The sequence below is a fragment of the Branchiostoma belcheri genome, unplaced genomic scaffold (assembly GCF_001625305.1).
Source record: "Branchiostoma belcheri isolate BF01 breed outbred unplaced genomic scaffold, Haploidv18h27 scaffold164, whole genome shotgun sequence".
Lineage (NCBI taxonomy): Eukaryota > Metazoa > Chordata > Leptocardii > Amphioxiformes > Branchiostomatidae > Branchiostoma > Branchiostoma belcheri.
The window spans coordinates 34,684-47,181 of record NW_017803091.1 but is presented as its reverse complement, the minus strand read 5'-3'; the positions used below and the strand labels follow the sequence as shown (position 1 = coordinate 47,181).

Sequence of the window (12,498 nt, the reverse complement as noted above, 5' to 3'; positions counted from 1 at the left end):
TTAAAAAACGCCTAGGGGTATTTGCCCACTGTACCTCCATACCAAATTTCAGGACCTTGGGCCCTAAAATGAAGAAGCTGAATCCATTTAAAAAATGGCAGGAGAAGGAGGAGAAGAAGAAACATCAGAAAAAGCAATATGGGTTCACCACCACTTCGTGGTGTGGTGAACCCATAATGATAAAACAGGTGCAGGAGGAGGGGAGAAGCATGGCGTGCTTATACTAGGCCCTCCTCCTCTAAACTATACAAAATTAAATATAATTAATAAATGGAAATAATACAATAGAAAATGGAAATAATACAATAAGGATAATGAAATAATGTATGGTATAAGTTAATGACAATGAAAATAAGGTAATGATAATAATTGGTATGAGTTATAATAGGAGAAAACACTAAATAAAACTACTACAGGAGGCTAGGTTCGTTAATCAGATGGTTTTTCAAAGCTTTTTTAAGTGAGAGAAGAGACAAGGTAGGATTCTTTAGGGCTGGAGTTAGTTCATTCCATAAGGTGACACCTTTGTATCTAACCGACATTTGGGAAAGAGAAGTGTTTACTAGGGGGATATGAAAATCGGAACGTTTGCGAGTTTGATAGTTGTGAATCTGAGAACGAAAATTGGTTGGTTGGTCTCAATTTCTTTTTGTATCTATAAATATTGGTCTCTTAGAAAAGACCTCTTGCTGAGTTGAGTACCCCTTACTGAAATGAAGGCATTCTAAGTTATTGTTCAAGTTCCTCTTAAATCAATTATGAGATTTGAAATGAATTGAAATAAGATTTAAAATAATGTGTGCATTCAATTCAAATATTGGCAAATACGGTATAGTAATGATACTCACTGTTCGCCTTCAATTAATCCCGGTATTGGGATCGACTTTTTCAAATCCTTCTGGAAGTCACCAACGCCAACCCCCACTCCCGCGATGATTTTTTCGATGCCAGCTTTGTAGCCAAGGAATTCCATGACAGGAGTCAGTCCTTCTAAACAGAATTCCCCCAATACTGATCCGACGATTGGCATTTCCACGGATGGACTCATCAGCGTTATGGCTGACCTGCCTGACGACGAGAAACCTGCAACATAGAATGTATTAATTATACTTCTGAATCCCCAGTACATGTAATCCCTACAAATCGAGACAGATGAATGATGTATTATACATTATCATATAGCCAGCAGACGTCAACCGATCAGAAGGCTCCATTTACCATCGGTTATCAGTCCATAACGTCAGAAGCGGTCTGTTATTAAAATAACGGACCACTGTTTAGACCGTAACATCATAAAGAGAACAGGGCAGTAACAGTAGTGTTAAGACTTGTAGTACTTATCTATTAAAAACGTATTTGATAGTAGCCACCTCAGGGGTAACAAGGAAACGTTGGTGCATTGCATTTTGCTGTATGTTGAAAGGAAATGCATTAAAAAACGCAACACAAGTCTTAGTATACCTTCTGTAAAAGCCTGATCTAAATATGTGATTGACGCCTTAGCAGAGACACTTAGTTCAGCACTCCCAAAGAAACGTGCTCCCGCCTGTTGCACGAAGGGAGAACTCCAACCCAGCTCCATAGTAAACTCAAACCCTAGTTTAAATCCCGCTTTAGCTCCGAAGGTTATTTCTGCCGGTCCCAGCTGCAAAATACAAGATATGTTTTATAATAGTTGACCTTTCATATCTAGACATTGCATAGTCAACCTGCATGTTTAATACACCTTCAAAGGACTTACGGAGAATTATTGGTTGGTTAAACATTCGATTTAAAAAAATTATTCGTTTGATTTTTACAGTTTTTCATGGGTATTGAATTGTAAAAAGAGAGTCAAGGATGAACTGCCATAAAACATTTACAAAATTGTAATAAAAAATCATTATTAATATTATCAACTGCGTCAACTGTCTTAATTTGGATCCCAGAACATTTATTTATAAGTTCAATTCAACAAAAAAGTTAAGTTCATCCGAATAATTTTATTTAATCAAGAATAAAAGAAGATCGTGAAGTAGATAACGTAGGAATTGTTTTTATACGTACAGATACTGGTATTGTGATAGAGACTGTCTTTGAAAATGTCAAACGTGCATCAATAGTGGCTCTGCGCTTTCGTGTACTAATGGAAGAATTCGTCGAATCCTCGTTTTCTTGTAGACTTGCATATTCGAGGAACAAAACATTACAGTTTTTATAAGACACATTAACACCTATAACACACTGCAAGCTGATGGATTGACTTCTTTAAATGCATGATTCGGTATGTTAAGGATTCAAACAACCAGTTTAGCATCAATAGCAAAGAAAGAATTCGAAATTTGAAATGTAGAAACAAAGTTCTTCGCCTGTATACTTATAATATACGTGACCTACAACAAGATGCCACATGACAGTAAACACAGGAAAACAAAACCATAGTCGGTACTTACCAAGATTCTCAGACGGTCCAAAGTACTGCCCGATGTTTTCACGACGGCACAGATCCTCACGGCTGCAGAGTCATTACTGACATTGCAGTCAGGGACGCGTTTATATAGCGACTGAGTTGCTGGATAAAACCGGTCCGGAAGGTTTTAATTGTCCAAGAAACAAAGAAAAACACTATGCTGATTTGCATAGGGAAGACAACATAATTCGTAATTAAAAAGAGACCGAGTTCAATCACCATATGGAAAAAGACTAACAATAAAGTTGGAGACTAACAATAAAATTGGTGATCAATTAAACAACAACATATTGCGTGTCTGAATTCATTGTTATAAGAAATAAGTTGTATAACTTGAGTTCAGCCCCACTTCGTCCTTGTCTTGTATTGCTTCATTCAATAAAAAAAAAGAATTCATTGTTGAAATTATCATACGTGCTGATATGCATAGAGGCAAATTAGACAACATCCTTAGGAAAGAGATCATTAAAGAAGATAGTTAGACACAACATTACGTGTTTTTATTTATTGGTGAAGCTAAGAGGCAGAAAGTTAACAAATCACTAACACCTACAGCTATTTACAGAACACTTACAAACAAACAATTAACAAATAACACTCTGGTGCATCTAGAACTAAAATACATACTCCTAACTAACTATAAATTTTACATTCTAAGAATCAAGTTTACTGTCTCTTACTGTGCCACTACAGTCTAATTAGTCCACAACTTTTAGTTCTAATCAACGGGCTACGGAGCATGCATTCGTAATTTTACAATTTAGTCATGTCGAGAGTACACTACTGAAAGGAAACAGTAAACAAGATCTCAGGTCACATTGCTAAAAGTGATCTACAAACCTCACTACTGACTCCAATCATACCACACAATAGTAACCAAAACAACCGGAGACAACTACATGTAATTGACAGACGTCGAACGAACGGTGTCTTATAATTACCACGTGGATCTCTGTCACTATTGCACAAACACTCCACATTCGTATTTTACACTCTACTTGAAGTATTTCTAGATCTACTAACGATAGTACGGAGCACACAACGATCATGATCGTGACAACAAGAGAAATTGTCTACAGATACTGCACTTCCGCCTTTTTACACACTACACTGTACTTCCAGTTCTAAACAAACTATATATACAGGGCATGTGTCGATCGTGATGTAAAATCGTTGTTTTCGTTGCATTTTCACACGTGTTCGATTTCTCTTGTGTGAGTCTGCATGTGCCTCTTTAAACTTACCAACTGAATAAACTTTCTGCTGCACTCCTTGCATACGTACGGTTTCTCACCAGTGTGAGTCCGCATGTGTGTCTTTAGGCTTGATAATTGGCTAAACTGCTTGCTGCACTCCTCACATCTGTACGGTTTTTCACCAGTGTGACTTCTCATGTGTTCCTTCAGACTACCCAGGGTACTGAACTGTCTGCTGCAATCTTTACACTTGTAAGGTTTCTCACCAATGTGAGTCCAAATGTGCTTCCTCAGACTTCCAAACTCACTGAACTGCCTTCCACATTCCTCACACCTGTACGGTTCTCACCAGTGTGAGTCCGCATGTGTGCCTTTATATTTCCCAGCTGACTAAACTGCTTGCCGCACTCCTCACATCTGTACGGTTTCTCACCAGTGTGAGTTTTCGTATGCATCTTCAGATTGCCCAGCCTGCTGAACTGCCTGCTGCACTCCCGCATTTGTACGGTTTTTCGCCTGTGTGAGTCCGCATATGCCTCTTTATATCTGTCAGTGTACTAAACTGCTTGCCGCACTCCTCACAGTTGTACGGTTTCTCACCTGTGTGAAACCGTATGTGTGCCTTTAGATTAGACAGCTGACTGAACTGCTTACCGCACTCCTCACACCTGTAGGGTTTCTCGCCGGTGTGAGTTCTCATGTGATCCTCCAGATGACTCAGCTGGCTGAACCGCACTCCCCGCATTTGTATGGTCTCTCTCCAGTGTGAATCCGCATATGCCTCTTTAGATCTGTCAGTGTACTAAACTGCTTGCCGCACTCCTCACACCTGCACGGTTTCTCACCAGTGTGAAACCGCATGTGTCTCTTCAACCGACTGGGGAAGCGAAACTCCTTGCCACACTCGCCACACTTGTGGGTACGCGGAGAACCATTCTCTCTCTCCTCTTGTTTCAGGTGAGATTCAGCTCTGGTCGCCATGTTGGTCAAACTCGTAATCCTGTATAATGGATTGCAAATTTCATTATATCAAATATCAAATATCAAATATCATTCAAGATTAAACTACTGCTCCTGCATAAAAAAGGAAAAAAAATCAATATTTCATTTAAATAAAGTTTCATGGGGTCACGAAATTTATATGGTGTATAAGATGCATACTGACAAATGCACCTAAACATGTCAGTTACATGTATCGGTTTTGGTTTACAGAAATTGATAGTTGGGTTTGTGTGGCGTTAAACTTGGTTTCATCGGAGATAATGATTTAAATAGCCAGATTAGCATGAATAGCCAAGAATAAAAAGTTCTTCGTCCGCCGATTTATAAATTAGCCTACAAATATATGCCGCATTAAAGTTACAGATAAAGAAAATACTGGAAAATTCGGCACTTACCAAGATGCACTGACGCCCCAAAGTACTGCACGATGTTTTCACGACGGCACAGATCCTCACGGCTGCAGAGTCAGTACTGCAAAAGCAGAGCAGTCAGGGACGCGTTTATATAGGGACTGAGTGGGTGGATGAAACCGGTCCGGTGGGTTTTACTTGATTACGAAACAATGAAAGCACCCTGCTGATTTGCATAGGGAAAGAATCAGACAAAGCCATTCGTAGAAAAAAGAGACCAAGTTGGAGACGAACCATAAAGTTGGTGATCAATAAAACAACAACATACTAGTATTACGTGTCGGAATTTATTGTTCAAATTATCATGTTACATGCGCTGATTTGCATAGGGGCAAATTAGACAATATGCTAAGAAAAAAGGCATCAATAAAGAAGACAACACATTACGTGTTTTGATTTATTGACAAAACTTAGATGCAGAAATTGACAAATCTCTAACAGCTACATATGTAGTTTTATACTATTACAGAACAGTAAACAGTAACAGTAAACAGTATTTACCAAAACATTCTAGTGCATCTAGAACTACATGTACCGATATATGCTGCTAACTAACTCTAAATTTCGTATTCTAAGGATCTAGTATACTGTGGTTAGTTAAATGCAAATCAAAGAAAACAAGTTTACTGCGGTTACTTAAAAGCAAAGCAAAGAAAAGAAAATTAGTTTTATCTGGAAAGCGGCTTATTAAGTGCTTGTAATTTCGTAATTTCGTAATTTTACAATTTAGTCATGTAGAGAGTACACTTTCCAACAACAGTAAATACATGTAATGGGTCACATTACTAGGTAAGGATCTACAAGCCTCGCTAGCAACTCAAAAGATACCACATAATAGTAATACTTACATGGACATTGGAGAGGTTTCGTTGGTATGAGATTGCATATGAAACACACAGACTGCTTAAATGCCGGTTTGCAGGTGAAACAAGAAAACTTTCAACTTAAAATCTCCCGAATCTGGTTTCACACTTATGCATAAACTTCAGATGCATGGTTCGGCATGCTAATGTTTCAAAAGTTCAATTTAGCATCAATACCTAAGAATGATTAGTGAGTCGAAATGCCGATTAAACGTAACCTACAACATTACGAAACCTGGTTTCACCGGAGATGATAATGATTCAAATAGCTAGATTAGCATGAATAGCCAAGAATGAAAAGTATGACAGTAATGAAACCCTACAAATAGATGCTGCATGGAAGTTACAGATTAAGAAAATACTGGAAAATTCGACACTTACCAAGATGGCTCACGGCTGCAGAGTCAGTACTGACAGAAACAGAGCAGTCAGGGACGCGTTTATATAGAGACTGAGTGGGTGGATAAAACCGGTCCGACAGGTTTTACTTTATTAAACACAAAGGAAACCATCATGCTGATTTGCATAGGAAAGAATCAGACAACATCGTTCGTAGAAAAAAAAGACCGAGTTGGAGACTTACAATAAAGTTGGTGATCAATAAAAGCAACAACGTTAACATATTGCGTGTCTGAATTTATTGTTGAAATCATCATGTTACATGCGCTGATTTGCATATGGTAAATTAGACGACATCCTTAGGAAAAAGATCATTAAAGAAGATACTAGTAGGTAGACACAACATTACGTGTTTCTATTTATTGGCGAAGCAAAGAAGCAGAAAGTTAACAAATCTTTAACACCTATAGCTACTTACAGGACACTTAAAAACAAACAACATTTAACAAACAACGATCAAGTGCATCTATATCTAGAACATATATGCTGCTAACTAAATCTAAATTTTACATTCTAAGAATCAAGTATACTGTGGTTACTTAAAAGCAAATCAAAGAAAATTAGTTTTACCTGGAAAGTGGACTATTAAGTGCTGTAACAGACGGACCATGCGCCTTGATGGCAAACGAACGGTCTCTTACCGTGTAACTCTGTCACCTTGTCGGATATAAGGATGGTTATGGATTATGTCTGGTATATCAGTTTAAACAATTGTCTATTATACAATTATAGCAAAATAGAGACGAAAACAGATATTTGCAAAGGGGATGCCGCAATGATGATGATGACTAGTTACGAGATATATGTTACACACTGGTCTAGAGGGTAAAGAGCATGGGGACAGGGAATATGGAAAAATTGCAGCGGCGGTGACCAATAAATACGGCACATAACGCGCTTTATTGTTAAAATGAGATGCAAAAATTTGGCATATCTCTAACAGCTACCTATAGTTAACAGAACACTGTAAAAAAAAACAGTTCACTTTTTCACTTCACATTTTACAAACAACATGAATGTGCTGCAACCGTAACTAAACGCAAAAAATCTAGTATATTTACAGATACTAAAACAAAGAAAACTACATTTGTACATTGCAATGAATTGATAACATACTTCACAAAACGCTACAGATCTAGTACATTTAAGTGCCTGTATTTGAACATGTAGTTGACTAAGTTACAATGACACAAAATGGGTTAAACGAACGATGTCCTACCATGTAACTATTGTCTAAATAGTTATACTACACTTTCGCATTTTACAAAAGACTTCTAGCACGATCGTGATATTAAAACACCGCTATTATTTACTTGACAATGGAGTCGTGTAGACAGTACACTACTAACAGAAAAACATTAAATGCTTTGGCAAAAAAATAACACAATAAAACCAGACAGTACTTAATTAAACGACCCCACTATCTTACACAGAGGTTGACAGACCTTTTTCGATATGGGTTTTCATGTTGGCAATCTGACGAAAGCCTCCGTTGCATTCCGAGTCGTGTTCGGTTTCTCCACTCGGTGAGCCCGCACGTGTCTCTTTAAACTTCTGCTGCTGGCGAATTGACTGCTACACTCCTCACATTTGTAGGGTTTCTCACCGGTGTGAGTTCTAATGTGCTCCTTTAGATGCACCAGCTGACTGAACTGCCTGCTGCACTCTTCACACTCGAAGGGTTTCTCTCTTGTGTGAGTCCGTATGTGTCTCTTCAGATTACGCGAGTCGCTGAACTGCTTACTGCATTCCTCACATCTGTACGGTTTCTCACCTGTGTGAGTCCGCATGTGCATTTTTAGATTACACAGTAGACTGAAGTGCACGTTGCATTCCCCACACATGTAGGGTTTCTCACCTGTGTGAGTTCTCATGTGTTCCTTCAGATGACCCAGCTGACTGAACTGCTTACTACACACCCTACAACTATACGGTTTCTCACCTGTGTGAGCCCGCATGTGTATCGCCAGATGACTCAGCTGACTGAACTGCTTGCTACACTCCTCACATTTGTACGGTTTCTCACCTGTATGAGTCCGCATGTGTCTCTTTAGATTTGACAATGTACTAAACGACCGACTGCACTCCTCACATTTGTACGGTTTCTCACCAGTGTGTGTTCTTATGTGCTTCTTCAAATGACCAAACTCGATGAACTGCTTGCTGCACACCTCACACCTGTAGAGTTTTTCACCCGTGTGAGTCAGTATGTGTGCCTTTAGATGAGCCAGCCTACTGAACTGCTTGCCGCACTCCTTACACCTGTACGGTTTCTCGCCGGTGTGAGTTCTCATATGGGTCTTCAGATGACTCTGCTCACTGAACTGCCTGCCGCACTCCTCACAGCTGTACGGTTTCTCACCTGTGTGAGTCCGCACGTGTCTCTTCAACTGACTGAGGAAGCGAAACTCCTTGCCACACTCGGCGCACTTGTGGGTACACTTGTGGGTACGCGGCTCACCCTGCCCATTCTCTCCCTCCTCTTGTTTCAGATGAGAATCAACTCCGGTCGCCATGCTGGTCAGACTCGTAACCCTGCAGGAACATTGTAAGTATAACTGGAATCTTGATTGGAATTTAAAATCTTGTATACATGTGGACTTGCCTCGGTTATATTGACAAATTCCTATAAACATGTTACATGTAACCGACCTGGTCCATGGCAGAATTTTGGAAGAACAGGATAAGGGCAGAGCTAGCTAGCACATGGTAACAAAAGTAATAGAGTCAATATGTAAATGTTAAAAAAAAAACTGAATCTGGTTTCACAGAGACGCAAATACATGATTTGGTATTTTAATGGTCAAAGGAAACATTTGACAATTTTAGCAAGCGCAAGTGTGAAAAGCAAGTCTAAATGCAGACACGACAAATAAATACAGCACTTACCAAATGCACTGAGCACGATGTTTTCACGACGACACAGATCCTCACGGCTGCAGAGTCAGTACTGACAGAAACAGAGCAGTCAGGAACGCGTTTATATATGGACTGAGTGGGTGGATAAAACCGGTCCGGTGGGTTTTGCTTGATTACGAAACATAGGAAAGTATTTTTTACATGTGTCGATTTGCATAAAAGAACACACTTGTGGGTACGCGGAGAATCCTGCTTTCCATGCCCACTCTCTCCCTCCTCTTGTTTCAGGTGAGATTCAGATTTGGTCGCCATGTTTGTCAAACTGCTGATCCTAGAGGAATAACGTAAAATTCAATATGTTGAATGAATGGAATTGACAATGCACAATGACAAATGCGTAATGCGTAATGTTATTTATGCGCAATTTTATTGGTTAATCAACACCAGTTGCGACTGATTTGCATGATGGCAGAGTTTTTGAAGGAAATGATAGGAGCACAGCTAGCACAGCGAACATTGTATCAAGTAAGTCAAAATCACGGTGGACGACGTAAATGACATCGGTTCTATGCAGACACATACACGTCTTCAAACACAAATTTTGGTATGCTACATATAATAATCAAAGAAAACGTTTGGCCATTTTAGCATGGGCAAGAATAAAAAGTGAGTCCGAAATTTATAGACACGAAGAATTTTTGTCGCCGTAAGGTTTTCAATGCAACCTTTAAACGGCCGTAGTCTAAGACAAATAAATACAGGAAAATGAAATCACTTACCAAGATGCACAGACGCTCCAAAATACTGCACGGTGTTTTCACGACGACACAGATCCTCACGGCTGCAGAGTCAGTACTGACAGAAATAGAGCAGTCAGGGACGCGTTTTATATAGGGACTGAGTGGGTGGATAAAACCGGTCCGGTGGGTTATACTTGATTACGAGATAAAGGAAAGTATCTTGTTACATCTGTCGATTTGCATAGGGGGGAATCAGACAACACCATTAGAATATTAATTAGACAATAACAACATGCATATTATTTTTTCTATTTTATTGTTGAAACTGAGATCAAAGTGACGATTGTCTGCATACAATGGGGCTGTTGAATCAATGCCTTGTAGCTCTAACTTATTTTGCACACAATACAAAACACGTCAGGTGGTTGAACAACGACTTTGAAGAGATTTTGTCTGGCGCGTCTGACCAAGAATTAAAATTTAGAGTCGATAAATGCTTAAGACTGAACATCCATTTCAGAATAAATGTCTTATAGGTTGTAAGCTTACGTGTTCAAATTACACGTGTATACAAGTATACATAAAATCCATTGTGAGTAAAAAGAAATCTATTTTTTCACTCTCTATAGTACCAGCATAAGGCCACACCAGGTAGATTTTATGGATGGCGTCCTTTGGAGACCCTAAATCTAATGCGAGAGGGCAAAAAAAAAAACACAAGAAGGGCCCTATAAACAAGATGCCTGGATTAGAAATATACTAAGAGACGACAAATGTTGGGACACAAATTGAATGAGGTGACACAGTGTAACAAGCAAGAGGTCTTTTATTCATCATCAGTACAACAATAAATCAGGTGGAACAGCAGTTGTCGTCCTGTCCTGTTTTCTGTTATTGGCAGGATGGTCCTGTCAATAGACACTTTCTTTCGGCGTTACGGGTTTCACGTCAATCTGGCGATTTGCGGCACTGTCGTGACTCTTTGGTCATAGTTACAGGAAGCGGAATTTCTTGTTTTGTTTTCTAGGAACAGGCCAAAATCAATGCGCGCGCGGACGTCATCCATAAAATTTACTTGGTGTGGCCTAAACAGAAGTACTAATGATTGCTAAGCAAGGAATTACAACTGGAAACGTTTTGTATATTTTATATATATTAAGCTTGAGTAAATAAGCTCATAAGTAAATAAGACATCCTGAACCACGGCGCATACTCCATCGTCTCAAGAGACGAAAGGATGCCAACACACTTTTAAATAAGCTCGTATTTACAATGTATATTGTAAAGCGCCGAACATCTATGAATGAATGAATGAAATAGAGTTTGTGTCTCTTGTATTTCTTGTAGATTGGTGGGGAGGGTGGACCCTCTACATCAGAGCGTACTTCCAACAGAACCCAGACACCGCCGCGGGTTTGGAAGAACGTTACCCGGACAATGAGGTTGTGATGACCCTGCTGGAAGACAGGTTCTTCTGGCCGTTTGTGTGTTGGTACTGGAAAATGTACAATGATCTCCCACACACCCTGGACAGGGCTGTCGGCTACGGCATAGAATACGGCATTACAAGTGAGTACATGGAGTCACATGGTCTGTCCGCATACAGCGAGGTCTTTTCTTCCATGTTGAACGCTTTGGAGGCACTGAAGAACAAAACGGAGGGACTTCCAAAGAATGGCAACGTGCAGTTGTTGTTGGACACTGACGTTGAAGCCCTGGTAAAACTTTTCCCGTATCTGAAAGGAATTGCAGATCTCAATTTTATCAACTGCAGGCTTTCTGCCGACGCGGCAACGGTATTGGCTGGACAGCTACACGTACTGGACACGCTGAAAGACTTAGTTCTCACGTATAATACGATAGGAGATGAAGGGGTGGAAGCCATTGCAGAGACCTTTCCTCACTTGAAAGAGCTCCAAGTTTTGAACATTGCCAGCACCTCAATAACAGACGTGGGAGGAAGAGCCATGGCCAACAGGCTGGTTCACCTGCAGCAGCTAAGGAGACTCTACTTGTTTGAAAACGAGCTGGCGCTCAGCGTCTCTGCGCTGGCAAAGGCGTTTGCCAACATGACACGACTGGAGTACTAGTATGTCAGCATGTGGCCCATCACGTGCAATTCCACGTCTCTCCGCATGGCGGCGCGACGGGTACGAGACGCTGTCCACACACTTGCAGGACAAGTGAGACTCCCCGGGCGCTATCAGCTACCAGTACATGGTGGCGCTAGTCACAAACAAGGTAGTACACAGGCACTGGAGACTGCATGGCAACGAGTTGAAAATAAACTAACATCAGGAGTAATCATATCGAACAGACAGTTGAAGATAGAAATCAAGCTGTTGGAACATAGCTAACAAGCGTTAAGTGATATCGATATAATACTGGGCCCAGCCTATACATCGTATCGCGAGGCTTGCATGACTCTGGACATACATACACTTAAACAGCGACGAGACCACCCCACTCTAGACTTCGCTAAGAAACTTGTTAGGCCGTGTTCATGTGAAGTCAGTGAAGGTGCTGACTTCCTCCTGTCGTCTCACACTCTTATGAAATATTTGTCGTCACGTATTGAGT

The 12,498-nt window shown here is 40.2% G+C and overlaps 1 protein-coding gene and 2 pseudogenes across 1 annotated transcript; 1 reads left to right on the top strand and 2 right to left on the bottom strand.

Annotated features, from left to right (window-relative positions):
• Positions 1–3,247: 3,247 nt before the first annotated feature.
• On the bottom strand, positions 3,248–4,390 carry LOC109466347 (annotated as a pseudogene).
• A 2,274-nt stretch (positions 4,391–6,664) lies between these two features.
• Positions 6,665–9,214, bottom strand: LOC109466380 (zinc finger protein 239-like). The gene is made up of 2 exons (XM_019764093.1): positions 9,209–9,214; positions 6,665–8,854 (listed from the first exon to the last, which is right to left on the bottom strand). Exon 2 carries the CDS (start codon positions 8,833–8,835, stop codon positions 7,783–7,785), a length of 1,053 nt encoding a protein of 350 aa, XP_019619652.1. The 5' UTR covers positions 8,836–8,854; positions 9,209–9,214; the 3' UTR covers positions 6,665–7,782.
• Positions 9,215–11,225: 2,011 nt separating this feature from the next.
• LOC109466346 lies at positions 11,226–12,483 on the top strand (annotated as a pseudogene).
• Positions 12,484–12,498: the final 15 nt, after the last annotated feature.